Raw genomic sequence first — 19,039 nt, forward strand, 5'->3', positions numbered from 1 at the left:
ACCTCCAACTGAAGTCGATGCCATTGTGGGAGTTGGTACCCAATCCCTGCTGTTGTCCACCTCCCCCCTCCAGCCTATCTTGGCAGATGCTCAAAAATACATCCCACACCCTTGGCCAACTGCCTCCAACCACTTCCTCCTTGCAGGTGCTCCAATCTCAGGAGGGTGCGGTGGTTTGTGGTTCTCATACTAGCTCTTGGGAGAGGGTGGGGTCTCTGAATAAACAGGAACTAAGAACAGAGCCAACGCTGAGAGAGAAAAAATCTTAGTAAACAGAACCACATTTCCTTGGCCAGAAAATTGGCTCAAGTGTGGACATAACTTGGGAATATACAATCTGGGCTATTGCCATTATCACTACCTTCTCCTAGTGCCCATTTTTAAAGGAAGACCATATTTTTTTACCGGTATAATGTACTTGTGCCCAGATATAATTCAACCAATGCAGTGTATTTTCCCCACCAGCACAGAGCTGCAATGCTAGGATAGCTTTGCATATTATAGTACGTCTGCAACTATTACAAAGTGAAAGAGAAGAATATTGAATTGGGACAAGCAACATTCCCATTTCTTTCAACCCATACCCAGAGTGGGTCATATCCAGATTCAATATTTTTCCTATCTACACTGAAGACTACACCTATTGCTTTTGTGCCCTAGGTATTAAACCGTTAGATATATTACATATGTTGATCAGAATTCACATCAGTCAGGATTGCTGTGATAACCTTGCAGGAAAATTACTAGAAGTATAACATTAATTTGCTATAAATGTGTTGATTAATACACCTCCAGTTGTCTTGGATATGGTATCATTTACAATTTTGAGGACATGCTGTGACTTTGGGAGATAAGGCAGCATTCATGAGAATCCTGCCAGTTCACAAGTATTTACCAAGGTCTTTGGCAAAAAGTTAGCTGAAGGAGGGCATCATGTTGGGTGAAACTAGCATGGAGGTTTATAATTCAATACACAGAAAGAATCAGATTAAGAAAAGCTGCATTAATCAGTTTAAAACAGTATATATATTCAAAGAAAACATTGTCAGTTATTTAAGCATGTTTTTTAAAATTTGTTAGTAATTTGCAATACAAGTTCTTAGAAAAATAGATAGATGAGAAACTGGTTCAGCGCCATTAGAAATCAGGACATATCTAATAAAAATGCAAAACACAGAGATATGTTCCTGTGCACCAGGGGTGGGTCGCTACTGGCATTACTGCTGGTTCGGCGCACAAAAGCTTTTGCGCACACGCCAAATGCACTCTCTGAACGCATGCATAGAACGTTAGAAAAGGGGGGGGGATTACATTTCTACAATGGAGATTGTCCTGCGCATGTGCAGAACCGAAAATCAAGATGGTGTCACCGACAAATAGAACCGGTTCAGGTTCGCGGGCGGCCGAGTTACTACTTACTCATCCGAACTGGTAGGAACCCACCTCTCCTGTGCACATGTAAACTATTAATTGGACTAAAAGAGAGATGCATAACCTTAAGGAAAACATATGATATTGAAAAATCTTGAGCAAGACCCCTAGAGGTTTCCCAAACTTATATTTGAAATTGTGAATGATAAAGATTTTTTTTAAAAAAATATGTTGTGGTATTCATGTCTCATTTTTCTTTGGGAATTCAGAATGAATTTAATGGACAGTCTCTCCTCACTTTACCCTTATAACACACAAACAAAAAAAAACCTGCCAGGTCAAATTAAGCTTAATTCAAAGTTATCAATATAAATTTAATATATTTAATTATATGTAAATGTTAATGTCGATTTCACTTTTTATCCTGTCCTTACTATTTTCAGAGTATGGCACCTAACCAGTCACTTAAGGCCTTGAGAACACAATGCTCACCAAAACGTATTATGCTTCCCCCCAAAATAATGCTTCCCTCCCACTCACCCCACTTTCATTGGAGATGCCTATTTTACAGATGAGAATCAGAAGGAAACAGCCCAATGCCTTATGCAGTGAAAAGATCCTCAATGTTGATGAGAGGTTAATTCCTAATGCAAGAAAGACATTTCACTAATGTTTTTTTTAACCTTCCCATCCCATGCGCTACCAAAAAGACTGCTGCATCATTCGCAATTCACAAAGGACTAGACCTCTAGCAGTGGTGGGTTCCGGATTCCGTTGCAACTAGTACAGTGCAACGGGGCCGGGCGCCCGCCACATGAACACGTGCAGCGCGCATGCACACACGTGTACTTACCGCCAGCGATGCTCCAGCTGCTCAGCAGAGCGTCGCACAGGCGCCATACACTCCCATGCACGTGTTCAGAAGCCCCCAAAACTTCAAATACTGGTAAGGAGTGCGGGCGGACAGGTGGGCCATTCCGGAGCACCATACTGGAACGGTATTTGGTGCTCCTGGCACCTGGTACCGGGGCTTACCAGTCGTAACCCACCACTGATCTGTAGGGTTCTTTCTATTTTTTTAAATCAGATATGGAAACAGAATATATAAAGAGGAAGAAAATTATTCCACTTGTCCCTCTAATATTGGACTCCCTACTCCCAGAGGCCACTGTAAGTTAATGATTAATAATGTCTGGAGGCCCATTGGGTTGCCAAAACTGCACCCTCACTTTAGAACTGTATAGCAAGATAGCAGTGGGTTTTCTCTTTTATTCTTGTTGCGTCCAATCTCCGGTATGAGCTCATCATATCCTTGTGTGAGCTGGACTCGCCTTAACACTTAAACCCAGGAAAAATATTTGAGTTCTATATCTCCCTTCCTTCATCCCCTAGTCCTCTGCTCTTCATCCTGAATACAAGCCTATTATCTTTGCATAATTTCATAGCCCTTTTTTCTTGCCTCATTCTTGTTTTCTGTTATTTTAAAAAAATGGAGCAGATTACAATTGCTCAGCCCTTCAAGAAATGCACAGAAGTTTACTGTGTCTTGAATCAACAACAATCTTCATGTGGTTTAGAGCCCAAAGACACCCAGCTCTCTCTGTTCACCAGCACCCCAAACCACAGGCCTTACTAAAAGCAAGAGAGACCAAGGTGGGAGATGTTTGCTGAACAAAATATAGGGCAATACAGTAGAAAGCATTCTTGATAAACTGATACATGAGACACTGGAAAAAGCTGAGAGAGCAAGAGGCAGCTTTAACACTAATTTATAACAGACAGGTTCTAAAATCTCCTCCACAACATCCAAAGCTAAAAATCAAACTGAATGCACTTGCAGAAAAGTTGATGTGTACTGCATTTTTGCATTGTAATAATACATCCTCTCTCCCTCTGCCTCTTATCTTTTCCATTCTACCTCACTACCCCAGTTCTGGAATAAGACCATATTGCTTAAAACTGGGTGATGTGAGTGTATTGTTCACATGTGCATGCATACATGTGCACATACAACACACACACACATATGGAGTATTATGTACACAGGTCATTTATTAACACACATGAAACAGTGTGAACTTACAAGTAGTATGTGTGTTTGTGTAAGTAGTTAGAGAGGGAGGGCAAACATCCCAAGCTCTGGGATCCATGTAAAATTCAGCTAAATGAATTGCATGCAGGAGAGAAAATATGTGGGGCTGGGGAGATAGCAAAAACTAAGTTATGGGGCATAGGTTAAGGGGCAATTTTGGAAAAAAAATCCAAAACACTGAATATCACACATCAATGAAGTAAATTAGTAACCTTTGCACCACCTAATTTTCCCACAGTACTACATGAGGGTTTTTCATCCTCACAACCCTTTGCAAAACTTGCCCAAAATAGGAATGCTATGCTTTCCTGCAGACTTTTCAATATGTCAAAAGAGGATTGAGTGCATATTTTTCCTCCCATGAACATTCTTGTGTTTCCCATTGCATCCTGTGATTCCCATATGAAAGGTGGGAATCAGAAGTCAGATAAATAAATAGTAAGGAAGTGAATGAATGAATGAATGAATACCATTGCCATTTTTTCAAGCTTTTGCTAAACATTACTGTCGAAGGTTCCAACTTTCTTTTATATTGGACTTACTTTCTTTTATTCATTATTCGTTTCCTGCCATTTGCAGCTATTCCTGCAAGGGGCACTAGTTCTCTTTGCTCCCCTCCTCCCAAAATCCTTTATGCTGGATTCCCTCCAAAGATGTTCCATTCCCTTTCCAGACCTGTTTTTTTGTTGTGATTCGCACTGTTCTTGCTGGGAGGCGTCTGCAAGGTCTGGTTAAAAAAAAAAAAGTCAAGATGGAGTATGCAGCAATGTGATTGAAGCTTGGCCTCCATCTTGACTTTTTTTTTTACCAGACCTTGCAGTCATCTCTGGAGCCAAACAAGAAGAGGAGGCTCATGGGACAGAATGCCAACTGGACGGTTGTAGATGCACACACAAAGTTGAAGAGAACTTTTAGAGCAGCGTTATTTGAACTTGGCAACTTCAAGAGGTGTAGATCTCAACTCCCAGAATTCCCCATGCTGGCTGGGCAATTCGGTGAGTTGAAGTCCACAGCTCTTAAAGTTACTAAGGTTGAAAAAACCCTGCCTTAGAACCAAGACGGATGAGGTTGCCTAACTTAAAGACACAAAGAGGGAAGGGCGGGGAAGCTCTCCCTGTGTGCCACTCCCCCCCCCCCCGAGTTTTTCACCATTCCTGTATTTCCCCCTGCAGAGGAAAAGCCCTTTTCTCTCCATTAACCTTCCTTCCTTTTTGCTTGTTTGCTTTTTTTCCTCCACCACTTTTGTGCTCATTGCAGTCGTGGCCAATACTGGGCAAGATCAGAATCCCCACCTGGAACTTGTACAGGAACTGACACTCCTGGAGAAATCAACCCTAGAAAGAGAGACAAAGCGTCAGAGGGGGTTGGGGGGGGAGGGGGAATCCTACCAGATCCGTTACAGAGTGCAAAATTCAGAAGCCAGGATTTTCAGCTCAGCAACTATAGGAAGCACAGCAAATTGTAGGAAGTTGGGGACAAGAACTGAAACAAGTTGAACAATCCTGTTGCAATAATGTTCCCTGTACCCAGAATGCTAATGCTATTTCAGATTCCTTAAAGAAAATTTAGAAAAGGCAACAAAAAGATTGCTTCTTTAAAGTCTAGAGCAGGGGTGTCCAAACTTGGGAACTTTAAGACTTGTGGACTTCAACTCCCAGAATTCCCCAGTCAGGCTGGCTGGGGAATTCTGGGAGTTGAAGTCCACAAGTTTTAAAGTTCCCAAGTTTGGACACCCCTGGTCTAGAGACATGGCAGGAGCCCCAGAGATATTTCTGGGCCCCTGGAATAATGTGTGTTCCTTTTGGTTACTACAGTTGCATTCTTAAGAACGATTTAAGAGAATGGTAGACTGTTTGCATAAAAAAAGGAGGTGCAAAACAGAAATACTCTTGCTTTGATCCCTCTTCATGGATACAAGTATAGAAGCAGGATTTCCAGTTAGCTTTCAACACCCAGAGGAGCAGAAAATAACATCAAGATTAACATTAGACCAACAATCAAGAAGCAAACAATATCCTCAACAAGGAACTGCCAAACAAGCTAACAGTAAACAGCCCAAACACAGAACTATCAAGGCCATTTCCCTCAACACTAACAGGGCAGCCTATATAATATAAATATAAATATAAAAAGAGAGCAAAGCACATTCTTTATTAGCACTGATGATGTTACCAAGTTGGATAATGAAACATCTGCAAGAAAACACTCAAGCTCAGAGGGCACCAAGGCTCCCCCACTTAATTTTCTTCCCTTTCCATTGTCCCCTAAAGATGCTATACTATTGCTAGTATAATTTAGTAATGAGTTGAAAACAATAATGAAAAGAGCAATGCCTGTAGGGATGAAGTACTAGCAAATCTGTTTCTAAACATAATTTCTTTCTTTGTCCAATTTCTTTGACAGACTTTGGTATAGCTTGTTCACTTCTTTTCTTTATTGCCTTTCTTGAGGCTGAAAATGGCCTTATGGTGTCTGTAAAGGAAGACTCTGACACCCAATATGGTAGTTAAAATGGTGCTTGATGAGTAAATATTGCCCTTAACAAAAGAAAAATGAAACTAACACATCCAATTATTTTTCCATGACCATGAGGCTAGAAAGAAGCATCTTCTATTTTGTTTTCAAAAATATTAAAAGAAATTCACACAAGTGGACATCTTCTCCCCACCAGAGTGTAAGAATTAATCCCCATGGTCATTATAACAGAATAACAGAGTTGGAAGGGACCTTGGCGGTCTTCTAGTCCAACTCCTTGTTTAGGCAGGAAACCCTATACCACTTCAAACAAATGGTTATCCAGTATCTTCTTAAAGACTTCCAGTATTGGGGCATTCACAACTTCTGGAGGCAAGTCTCCCCTAGTCCTTCTTTTCATTAAACTAGACATACCCAGTTCCTGCAACTGTTCTTCATATGTTTTAGCCTTCAGTTCCCTAATCATCTTTGTTGCTCTTCTCTGCACTCTTTCTAGAATCTCCATATGTTTTTTTACATTGTGGAGACCAAAACTGGATGCAATATTCCAAGTGTGGCCTTACCAAGGCATTATAATGTGGTATTAACACTTCATGTGATCTTGATTCTATCCCTCTGTTTATGCAGCCTAGAACTGTGTTGGCTTTTTTGGCAGCTGCTGCACACTGCTGGCTCATATTTAAATGGTTGTCTGCTAGGACTCCAAGATCCCTCTCACAATTATGATTGTCTCCTTCCTCCTGCCATGTTTTCCTGATGTCAGTTCTGTTTTCCCCCATCCCAAGTGCTCTGCTTCCATCTCACCCTGCCCCCATCCCACTTCCCCTTGTGTCTGCTACATTACCAGTAGAAGTCCCACTGCTGGAGTTCAGACTATGAGAGGAGAGCTGGGAGGGTGTGTATGAATCATAACTTCGCACTGATGGGCTGCCAGGGAGCATGCAGGAATAAGACGATGTCTGGCTGGCAACAGGGGGCACTGCCTGCTAATGAGTACCAGAGAATATGAAACAAAGAAAGAAAAAAGGATATTAATATTGCTAGTCTATCAGTATTGGTTTTTTGCACTCCCCCGCTTGGCACCATTCAAGGCTTCTGTTGTTCCTTTTAAACTCACCTGAATAGGGAGGCTGTTGTTGGCCATGGAGAAGGGAGCTAAAGGTGGGAGGGAACCATAGTTGTTGCTGAGGACACTTTCTGTATGGCCCAGCATAGCACCTGAAAAAAAAGGGGGAAAGAGATTTGTGATAGAGAAGAGCGGTACCCTCCAGGAAGCAAACTAAGAAATAATCCAAGAAGCATTCAGTAGAATGAGGAAGTGTGTTCTTAAAAACAGCTCAGCTATCTCATCAGTTTCTGCAATGAATGAATAACAGGCATTCCTGTCCAAACAGGTGATCTTTTAAATCCAGAATCTAAAAATGTCTAATGGCACCAAAGAGTACCCGATACCTTGATGAATTATGTGCTTGGGAAGGCCCCAGGAGTAGGTGGGGAATGAATGAGTTTGTTAGGGACAGGGCCCTCACCTGACCCTATAGGCTGAGGGAGTGACTGGTAGACAGCACTGCCTACAGTGCCAAAAGTGCTGTTTATGATCAGGTGCCCCCCAGTGCCACCTGCTTGGCGCCTCTGGTTCCGCAGTTTCTCTTCCCGACGCCATTTGGCTCGACGGTTGGAGAACCAGACCTGGAAAAATTAAAAAGAGGAACTCTGTTGCCCAAGAGAACAAGGAGTATAGTGGTAGAAAATCCCTGCCTTTTTGTCTCTTGTTAAATGGCTACAAGGTCATCTCATTTACCTGGATCCGGGCTTCGGGAAGATCAATTTTTGCTGCCAAGCGTTCACGGGCAAAGACATCAGGGTAGTGAGTACGCTCAAATTCTGAAGATTTAAGTTACAACATGTAAAGATATTAAAGACATAGTCTCCTCTTTACCAACACTTACAGTTCTTAACAAAATATATTTTCAAGCACTCATGCTGTACATATCACATTAAAGGTACATAGATAGTTCCCCTTGTTACTTTGATGTTTGGATTCAAAAGAACAGTTCTTTCATATGTGATCCTTCTCTCCCTCTAGTTCTCCTTTAGTGATCAGCAGTAGAATATGTATTTAAAATGACAATCTTTCTTCAATATTAGGTTATTATCTGGTCACTCCAGTGTCAGACTTCCATAGGAATTCAGCAACACTGCAAATGTTATGTCCAGTGCTATCCATTTACTGTTCATATCAGTCGTCTTCTTTCTTTTTAGTATTACAAGCCATATCTTTTGGAAACATTACAGTCTTAAAAATCATTGCAGTGTTTTTCAAATTGGGCCAGGTTAAGATGTGCTTCGTTCATGCAATACCAGATATGGCCACCAGATGGCCATGTATGTCTTTTCCAGTCCCCATGCTGACTTTGAAATGGTATTTCCAACTCTGGACCACCCTAATGTTTGGGTTAGGGAAAAATAAATTATATCTCTCACAGTTATTACACAGCAATATTCTAAAAAAGAAGTTAGAGGAAGTCAGTGAAATTGTTATGCATAATCCAGTGTACTCCACTTCTTCTATTACAGTGTTTGATTTAAAAATGCCAAAAATGCTTGTAATCTGTGGCAAAAAAATGCAGTTTCGTACATAGGTTGCAATACTATTTATGATTTCTGTATAGCATGATTGCCGTCCCACTGAAAGGATTTCTAATGCCTTTGGTTTTGCGTAGTCAGTATGCAAATTCCTCACATTTATTTCCTGATATTTCTAGGTTAGAACTGGAAAAATTCCTATGTGAGCCTTGGAGGGTCACTGCCAGCCATAATTCCAGTTCAGATGGAGTGATAATCTGATGCAATAAAAGGATATTTCCCGTTTCAGAAATCTTCAGACAATGTTTCTCAACCTTGGGAATTTTAAACTGTTTCCCAGAATTCCTCAGTCAGCATGGGGAGCATTCCCATCTGACTGGAGAATTCTGGGAGTTGATGTCCAAACATCTTAAAGTTCTCAAGATTGAGAAACATCGTTTTCAGTCTTCACCTGTCAGGTGGCTTCAAAAATAGAGCAACTATACAACTGGCTCTCTTGAGCTGTGTGTCTGGGCCTGATAGCAATAGCCATAGGACTTAGATTTATATAACGCTTCATAGTACTTTTACAGCCCTCTCTAAGCCTTTTTTTTTTTACAGAGTCAGTGTATTGCCCCCAACAATCTGGGTCCTCATTTTACCCACCTTGGAAGGATGGAAGGCTGAGTCAACCTTGAGCTGGTGAGATTTGAACTGCCGAACTGCAACTAGCAATCAGCTGAAGTAGCCTGCAGTACTGCACTCTAACCACAGCGCAAACCACTGATGGGTTGTCTACATCTGTGATTAGGGTAACAACAAGTACCTGGAAAGACTAACTAACTACTGACCTCTTCACACATCTTTTATTAAAGGCCACATGCTAGCAAGGTTTTATGTGTTTGTTTGAATCAGCCCCTTACTGCAATTGCTTAGATTAATATAACAGGGTGCATCTACATGCTGGTTATAAAAACATTGACATTCCCCATACTTGTCTCACAACTTCCTGCTCAAATTACTCCAGAAAAGAAATTCCACCCAATGGATTCCAATCTCATCAGAGAGCAATCCCTGCTTCCTCTTTGCCTTACCTTTCTCCAATGCCTCTATTTGCTCTTGTGTAAAAGAAGTTCTGTTTCTTTGCAATTTGCGCTTCAGCTGCAAATGGATTTGGGAGTCATCTAGATCTTGGTTGCCACCACCTTGCGGGTGCTCAGAATCCAAGCTACTTTCTAGCTGCTGACAGCTGTCTGAGGAGGTAGGATGGAGAACAATGGGCAGCACAGAGTTAATAACACTCTTCCCCAAACCGGTGCTCTTCAGAAATGCTTGACAGTGACAGATACTTTGACTCTGGGATATGGGAGTTGTAGTCCTCCTGTATGGCCATAAATTCTCAAATGGTTTAGGAGCAGAGATGGAAGCAGAGACATCATTTCAACACTGCTATTTTTTTTCTTATTTATTAGCTTTATAGGTAGTCTTTATTTCTACGATTCAAGGTGAAGTAGTAATGGCTCTCTTTTAATTTGCTCCACAATAAGACAGATTGGGCTGAAAATGAGAGGTATAAAATAGCTCAAAAGTAGTTGGCTTTTTTGCCTAACCACTGCACCAATCTGTTTCTCCAAGTCCTTCAGAAACTGATTTATGGTGGTTATCACCAGCACTAGTCTTTACATGCAGTCCTCTACTTACTACCATAATGATTGTAAATCACAATAGACATAAAGTAGGTCATCATGTAACTGGATGTAACTTTATGATCTTTTCTAGCAGTAATTATCAGGTGATCACCACAATTGTTAAGTGAATCCATTGTTCACCATGGAGCGTTTTTGCTGCAAACTGGAGTAAATGCTGATTTTTGGCAAAAAGATTGACAATCACGATCACATGGCTGCTAGATACCTCCAACAGCCGTAAATGTGGACCGGTTGCTGAGTGCCCAAAATATGATCATGGGGTTGGCATCGGAACTTTAAACTGTCACTAAGTGACCAATCGCAAGTCGAGGACTATCTATAAATGCCGCATGAGACAAGCAGTGCTTCCTTCTGCTGACCAAGAAGAGAGGAAGAAAATCAGCATCAAACTAGCCCCTACCCCAATCGTGGGTCTGTATTGTTTGGCATCAATTATAGATAAAGTGTAGAGGCTTAGACTGCTTCCCCCAAGGACTCCAGAGTTTTGCTGGAGATTTGGGTTCAGTGTGTTTGCCGCTGAACTGCAGCTGAGATGGAAATAAATGGACTCAATGCCACCCTAACTACCTTGAAAAATTGTGCTGATGAGAAGATAGTTTACGTTCTTTGCCATTTTCTCCTATTCCAGGTTACTCCTCTCTCCTGCATAGCAACTTGTTCCAGTGCTGAGTTGGGGCACTCTTAACCACTGTTGGGCAAAGCTTCATGCACTGATCAGCTTGTACAATATCTGTGAGAAAGCGTCTTGTTTATAAAAGGTAAAAAGGAAAATGCAGCCACAGGGTGCTGCAAGATTAGGAATTCCTTCAAACCGTTTCCAGCCGCTACTTCTCTTTCCCTTGCTCCCCTTCCCTCTGTAAGACTAGGGCTCAGTTGAGAAATGTCCTGCTCAACTTATCTAACTCATCAACTCAGACACGAATGAAATCGGCATAATTTTGCTCCAGCCTCAGACCGTGAGATTTTAGTGCAGAATGCAAAGCTTTGAGGGGTGGGGGGTGGAGGGGAAGCATAGATATCTTGTTTGGTGTATTTGAAACGTAAAGGAATGGTCTGTGGGAACTCTCAAGAGAAACATATACGTTCAAGATTGTTCAGCTTTCCACTAATTCTTTGCATGGTCTAAGCCCCAAGTATCAGGCCTCCATTTCAACTTCCCACAATGCTCTGCTTTGCAGTCAGAATCAATAGCTATAGCCGTTAGCTTCTTTGAGCGTGAGGGAGTTTCACAGCATTATGGGGAATTAATATAGTGGCTTGAGAAAACCACTCAGTGCTGCTTTCGAGCACCACTGTTGCTGTCCTTTGCCCGTAATTAGAAAGATCAGGCTCACAGAAAGAAGATAGGCATTTTTATTTGGGGCACATTTAAAGAAGTGCAGGAAGGGGCAAAGGGAGACCAGCTGACAAAATTAGCCCTGCAGCACAAGCCCTGATCCTTTGGCATGTACATACAATGTTACATGCACATTCAAACGAGGGTGAATTTTGCTGGGTGATGATGTCATTCTGTACAAAGATGTCCTTCAGCTGGTTGTCACACAGATAGGGAGCCTTCCAGCCAATTTCCAAACCATCAGAACGCATAGGCCGACCTTCCTTCCTCAAAGAGTTAATCTCTTTTATACAGAAAGGTAACCAAAAAAAGAAAATCAAGCCAAAATATTACCACCTTACATTGCCTGTAAAGATAATCCCTGACTTTGAAATATATGCACGGCAATTCTGTGCTATAGCTATAGCCTTCTTTCTAGCAAATATTAATAATCAGAATTCTGGAACTTCCTCTTCCAGTAAATTGTGTCCACAAATCTGGCATGGGGGTCTCTGAACTTCAAGTGGTGTCGTGTGGTGTCTTGCTTTGTCTCCTGATGGAAAATAGACATCCTCCTCTGGCTTCTTAGCTTCCCCCACCCCGGGCCTTTTCTTCTTCCTGTCTGACTCTGTGGTGAGACAACTGTGTATTAATAGTTTATAAAGAGTCACTGAATAATGTGTGTTAAGAAATTGTTAATCCATGACTGCACACTCACAGTAAAGATAGATTCTTCTATCTAGTTTTAATTCATTAAGGTGGGGGCAGAACCATCCCTGACACATGGCACACGGCATATAATGCATGCATATTGACTCAAGGGAGAACAAATGGGAAGACATGAAAACAGTCTCAGTCTCTCTGACATAAAGGTGGGGGGGGGCAAATGGGAGAAGACTCCATTCCCAGGATAGCATGTAGGCTTTGTATATCTGGTGTGTATTGTGGGAATCTTGATCTCTCTGAGACAGGAAGTTTTCTTCCTGGTTGGCTCAAAATAGGGGCTGCAGGGAAACTGGTGACAGCTGCTTGAGGCCTTGGAGCCCATGAGAAAGGGATAATGGATGGGTGGCAACGGAGGGTATGGGGAACCCACAAGAGCTTAACCTTTTATCCAAGGGGAGCTCTATCCTGAGCAATGACCTTTCCGTGCTTCTGCGAAACCAAGCACTCAGATCTCCGCAGGCAACGCAAAGCCACTGCATCAGCTGGAGAGCCTTAATGTGAGATGACACAGCCTTCTCCCTCCCCCCTGATTCTTCAAACTGTTTGCAGTCCCTGCAGCAAAGAGATCCAAAATGCCTCGTTGGTGAAGAACATTTCTGCTCGGCCCTGGCCCAGATATAGGGCTGTCAGGGTCTGTCCTTACCGCCCATGTCACTTCAACCAGTCTGCCTCTCTTCCGCACCCCCCCTCCAATTCTCCCATATCCCCCTCAGTTCTATTTTTTGCTGAGATATCTTTGCAAAATGCAAAGGGAGGAAACACGCTTGCATACACCCAAAGGGGAAATGGGGCAGGAGGGCTAGGGTGGTGAGATGGAGGAGAGAAGGGAAATGGGGGGGGGGGGGAGAAAAGGTCTTGAACTGTGTCTGAAATCACCACAAATGGGGAAGTTGGGCAGAAAGAGGACCTCCTGCTTTTACACTGGTAACCACAACAGTCTCTCTGTGGATGTGGGTCATTTAAATGGGATCAAGAACATTAGAATAGGATGTGCACATATATGGCATCTAGCACAACCTTCCCAAACTTGTCAGTTTCCAAGTATCCTGAGTAATTATTCTCTGGATCTGCAAGCTGATTCTAGAACTTCTGTTGCGGGCTGTCTGAATGCTCCAGGTTGGACCAAACATCTGGAATTAGACCCCATCCATAAGGACATCTACCCCAGGTTCCAGGTGGGCTGGGCTGTCCATGGGCCTCCAGGCCAGATCACACAATACAGGCAATCATCAGGCATGTTCTTAAGGTAATTGGCTAGTCTAGCTTTTTGGGACACAGGAACACTCAGGTTATGTAGTACGTGTTAGGCTTTTTATCATCAACTACCTTGGAGGGACATTAGGTAACTGGTAATGTCTGGAGGTGAGAGAAGCAGGATAAGGGTTGGCAGTGGGACAGCAAAGTTCATGCTGGATTTATTATTATTATTTTGCTGTGTCATGGAGGGTAGAATAGATGTCAGCTCAGCTGTGGGGAAAGTCCCGGGTGAATGGGCAGAAAGCCCAATGTAGTACAGCACTACAGCTTTTTATTAATTTTATTAGATATTCAGTTCAGCTGTTGAATGTCGCTAGTTGAGGAAAAGCAATACCATGTGACTCAACCGCCTGTGAGCAGTAAGCAACAAGGGTTATTGTGGTTTGAGGTGGGGTGGCAGTACCATTTGTGAACTGTCTCGCCATGGAGTCATAAACAACAGGAGCAACTTATTGAAGTGGAAAGATTTTGGAATATCAGCAACAAGAGTCTAACGCCAAGGTCCATGCTTACCTTAAAGCAATCCCACATTCTGCCTACCACTTTCCCTACAGATTACACAAGATATTATTATTGTGGGGGGAGGGATAATTATGGGTTTTTATATTGCAGAATTTTATTGTTGTAAGCCACCCAGAGTCACCATGGGAGGGTTGGATGGCTGTATAAGTGTGCTCAATAAATAAGTAAATAATTTTCTCTTTTATATTTTATAAAGATAGGTAAGACTTTTTCAGAACACAAAAACGTCTTTTTGAATCTCTCTGGAGACTATGAATAAGTGGAATGCAAAGAACTGTTTCTACTGGAATACTGTAAGAGGGAATGGATCAAAAATGTTAAGACACCATAACCACATGATAGCAAGAGCACTTAGATTTATATACCGCTTTACAGTGCTTTACTTCCCTCTCTAAGCAGTTTACAGAGTCAGCATTGTTCCCCCCAACAATCTGGCTCCTCATTTTACCAACCTCGGAAGGATGGAAGGCTGAGTCAACCTTGAGCCTGGTGAGATTTGAACTGCTAAATTGCAGGCAGCCTGCAGTCAACAGAAGTAGCCTGCAGTACTACACTCTAACTACTGCACCACCTGGGTTCTTATGATGAAAACCCCACCCATTTTATATGTGAAAAAATGGACAGAAGCTCAGTGGCATGATTATGATTGCCATCTTGAATATTCTGACTCCTTCCATGGATAATCTTGTCTATATATTGCAAGGGAGCAAAAGGCTCAGTTCTAATAGGCATATTATCTTATGCAGAAGGATCCCACTACCTTCTTATCTTATGGTATGTACTAATGCCATTAGCTTTGGTTTTGAAGTCAGCAACCAAGGCTCAAAAAAAAATGCTGAAGGAGGATGAGAAAATCTAGTGTTCCATATAAAGTCACTATCTGGAAATAAATGTTCAAGAGGGAAAAGCAAGCTCTGAGGAATTCTTAAGAACCAAATAATAAATGGGCAGATAGGTGAGATACATATTAGGTTGCCTCATCCATTAGATAATTAGCCTACATTATTCTAATTGAAAGTAATTTGAAGTAATTATTTAAGGTTTGCAATATAAGAAAATAAAATTAGTCCTAATTCATGGGTGCTCCAGGAAATCCTTAAGCCAGCCATGAAAACATCCATTCTCCATTTTTATCCTTCCCGATCACCTTCAGAAACAAGAATTCAATGACACATCACCTTTGAAGTTCCATTTTAGCATTAAGATTTGCTTTTAATTTGTGATAACCTCTAAATATTGTGGTGTGGTTGTATGCTCAAGAGCACAGAGGAAATGATGCCAAGACATGAAGATCTTCAATTTTGGCAGGTACAAAAGCTATGCTACTTCAAATATCTGGCCAATCTCAGTGGTTATTTCACATGTCAGTCAAGCAGGGCATAAAGTACCCCCCCTCCCAGTAAGCTTCGTTCAGAACAGTGGGAAGCCACATATGTCCTAATACTACTACAGCCATCTCCAGCCCCATTTTCAGAGCCTCCAAGGCATCCAAGGACAGACTCTGCAAATCACATGGTTGGGAATTCAAAGTACTTCTTATCTCATTTGCTCCATCAAACACTCCTTTTAGGGCAGTGGTTCTCAACCTTCCCAGGCCGCGACCCTTTAATACAGTTCCTCATGTTGTGGTGACCCCCAACCATAAAATTGGTGCCTCGGATCCTAAGACCATCGAAAATATGTGTTTTCCGATGGTCTTAGGCGAACCCCGTGAAAGGGTCATTCAACCCCCAAAGGGGCCCCGACCCGCAGGTTGAGAACCACTGTTTTAGGGAGTTTGCCCAAAATGTGAGCCAAATTTTCTCACAGGTTCTTTCCTTTGTTGATGGAACAGTCAATTGACAGATGTGTCTGTGATACTGAGTGGAAAAAAGATTTACCTGGCAAAGAGAGGGTTCTGGGAATCCCAGATTTTTTTTTGGGGGGGGGGGGGAGAAAACCAAGGGAATTTCCAGCACTGATATTTGAGATGATTTGGTGGTCAGGACAAATTCTCCTTAGATGCTTACTTGATCAAGAGGAAGTTGGTAGCAGCATCAGAGCATCAGATGGCAATGCAAGCTACCATTTACATTTCTACAATAGGAGTTGTGTGATGGCCCAGAGGTGGAGCTCTCGCCTCACAATCAGGAGGTTGTGAGTTAGATCCTAGGTAGTGGAGATATTTCTCTCTTTGGGCACAAAGAGATAATATCTGCTGCAAACTCCGCACTGGAGACAGGAAGGGCATCTGGCCAGTAAACACTCAGCTCCATTCCGATGCAAGGGATCACAGGGTCATTTAAAAAAGGGGGGGTCATTTCTACAATGCCTTTAATTGACTTTCCATTAGGGCAGGGGTGTCCAAACTTGGGAACTTTAAGACTTGTGGACTTCAACTCCCAGAATTCCCCAGCCAGCTGGCTGGGGAATTCTGGGAGTTGAAGTCCACAAGTCTTAAAGTTCCCAAGTTTGGACACCCCTGCATTAGGGCATTGTGGGCAATTGAAATTGGGACTCAAAATAGACTCCTGCTGGCCTGAGTCATAAGTTAGCAATGGTCCGTACCAAGGCGTTTTTGTGCCCTGGTGAATACGAAAGAACACCAAGTAGTGGTGCTGGGTTTGAAACAAGTAACTTGATTTAGTTGTAGAAGGCTGTGAGCTGATCATGCCCACTCTTGATCTTTGCTGTAGAGAGTGATTAATGAAGAAATTTGCAGAAAATTCTAGAAGACTAGAAAACGTCCAGGCTGTATAGGCTATATTTAATATCTCCTACCTTTAATGAAGCACAGAATTGTCTATTTGGAAGCTAAAAGAAGACATAACCCCGAAAAATCAGGTTGGGACAATAGAAAAAAAATCCCTTCTGCTTTCCTTCTTCCCTGCTTTCCCAGTCTCAGAGCTGGACACATTGAACTATCTGACTTCTAAAAAACTCAAGGGAAAAGGCAAAACATATCCTGAATATGTTTGCCTTTGCACATATAAACATATATACAGGAGGATTTCATACCAGGGTTGAGTTGTCCTGTCACCAAACTGTCTTGGTACCACTCCTGACGACTACTCCATGTGCTGTTTTGTATATTCAGCATTCTGCTCTTCTCATACATGCCATCCACCCCCATGGAATGGGGCTGAAGATCAGAGGGGCAGGAAAAAGGCTGGTGGAGTCAATAGAAGCCCCCCACCTGGAGGGTTGCAAGCTGCAGTTGCCCAGCCTGCCTTGGATAAACCTGTAAGAAGGAAGGAAGGAAGGAAGGAAGGAAGGAAGGAAGGAAGGAAGGAAGGAAGGAAGGAAGGAAGGAAGGAAGGAAGGAAGGAAGGAAGGAAGGAAGGAAGGAGGAGCAACAGTTTCTGGGTCATATTTTCAAACTCCAGAGGAGCCATGTTTTTATCACACAATGCATATTTGGTCACTATTACTATTTTTATAGTCCTCCTTCATGTTCACCTGTAACTCTGTGAGCAAGTGAGGAGTCCTCTGAAGACTCAAAGCACCATTTAAGTATAAAGGTCCTGCACTGGTAAATTAGACTATCTCAGTTTAATAACACCTTACAGTATTGTGTAAATTACATGACTTCTAACAGGAGAAACATGTGGGCTGTTCACAACTTTTTGCAGAAAAATCAGACCAATATGAACTGATAGATTCAGTTTATTTAAACAGCTTCTGCAGTTTCTTAAAAATAATGGATACCCTTTCTGGATTTCAGTCTAAAGGTCATAGAGTAAAACAGTAGGATATAAATTCTCTTTTGTCAACAATCAGAAGAATTAGAAAAAAATATTGAATTATTATCTGCAAATTATATCTTTACTATTCATTTCCCTATACTCCCTCTTTATACATGGCTACTATTTATTCTAATTGGTATGTCTGTCGAGATTCTCAGTCATCCCAGGTCATGGTTGTTCCAAAGGTGCTTTTTCAAAAGACAGTTGGACTTCATTTTTCCTTGAAGACCTTTCCCGTCTCATCCTTCAGTCAGAACTGAAGAAATGTCATGAATGAGAAGGGAAAGGTCTTCAAGGAAAAATAAAGTCCAAGTTGCTTTTTGGAAAAGAATCCTTAGGATGTCTAGTTGGTATGTTTGTGGCCTCCCACAAACAAAATTATGCAGCTCCCCAGGGGCCCATAGTTCCCTCAACCCATGAAGACCTATTTGGGGAAATCTTGAAGCCCAGGTAACAGTGGTAGTTAGGTACATGAGTGGGGAGCATTGATGCTTGTTCCTTCATCCTGGCAACTCCCACCCCACCCTACGCTATGCTGTGAATGGGCCAATATTCTTGTCTTTGGCAATTCTGAGTGTTAGTCAAAGCGCACACAGGCACAGGCGCACGCACGCACGCACACACACACACACACACAGAGTTAACAGTCAGTTCTCCCTTCCCAGTATCCCAAGCTCTCTGCACATTTAGAGTGTGGGGAGAGAAACTTCAGAAAGAAAGGAAACTGATGGTCCAAGCATGCATGGCTGGATAAAATTGGTGGATAAGAAAGAGCAAATGGAACAAAACTGCATATGAATGAAACTTTTGTTAATCATGAATTCAGGAGGCATATTGCATGGCAGGGGTGGGTTCCAACTGCCGGTTCGCTCAGGGACACACATTGTGCTTGATGGGCGCTACGCGCGCATGCGCAGAAACAAAAAACAAGATGGCACCACCTATGGTGCTGCCGATAGAACCAGTTCGGGGGCATAGCTGGCCGTGTTACTGCCTTCTCAGCAGAACTGGTCTGAACTGGCAGGAACCCACCTCTTCACATAGATATTCTGAGATCCTATTAATTTCTCCTGGGCATGCAAGTTTACCTACTTAGACATTGAATAATAATATCTGTAACAACCTTAAAAACTCCACTGTACTGCAGCACTCTGTTATGATTTTTAAAAACTTAATACTCCCAGGTTGATAACATATTTAAAATTATTTCTTAATTTATAGTCTTAAATCACAAGCAGATGAGAAACTAGTTTGACCTAATGTGACAACAGAACAACAAATC

General features: G+C 42.2%; 1 protein-coding gene across 1 annotated transcript; it reads right to left on the minus strand.

The window, feature by feature from the left end:
* Positions 1 to 4,711: 4,711 nt before the first annotated feature.
* On the minus strand, positions 4,712 to 17,144 carry LOC309381905 (paired box protein Pax-6-like; the record flags this gene model as incomplete). Its single annotated transcript, XM_081933227.1, has 7 exons — positions 4,712 to 4,797; positions 6,783 to 6,924; positions 7,056 to 7,156; positions 7,468 to 7,627; positions 7,740 to 7,822; positions 9,598 to 9,756; positions 17,030 to 17,144. 7 exons carry the CDS (start codon positions 17,142 to 17,144, stop codon positions 4,712 to 4,714), a joined length of 846 nt encoding a protein of 281 aa, XP_081789353.1.
* Between the last annotated feature and the right edge of the window lie 1,895 nt (positions 17,145 to 19,039).

Source organism: Natrix helvetica (assembly GCF_964273705.1).
Source record: "Natrix helvetica genome assembly, chromosome: Z".
Taxonomy (NCBI): Eukaryota; Metazoa; Chordata; class Lepidosauria; order Squamata; family Natricidae; genus Natrix; species Natrix helvetica.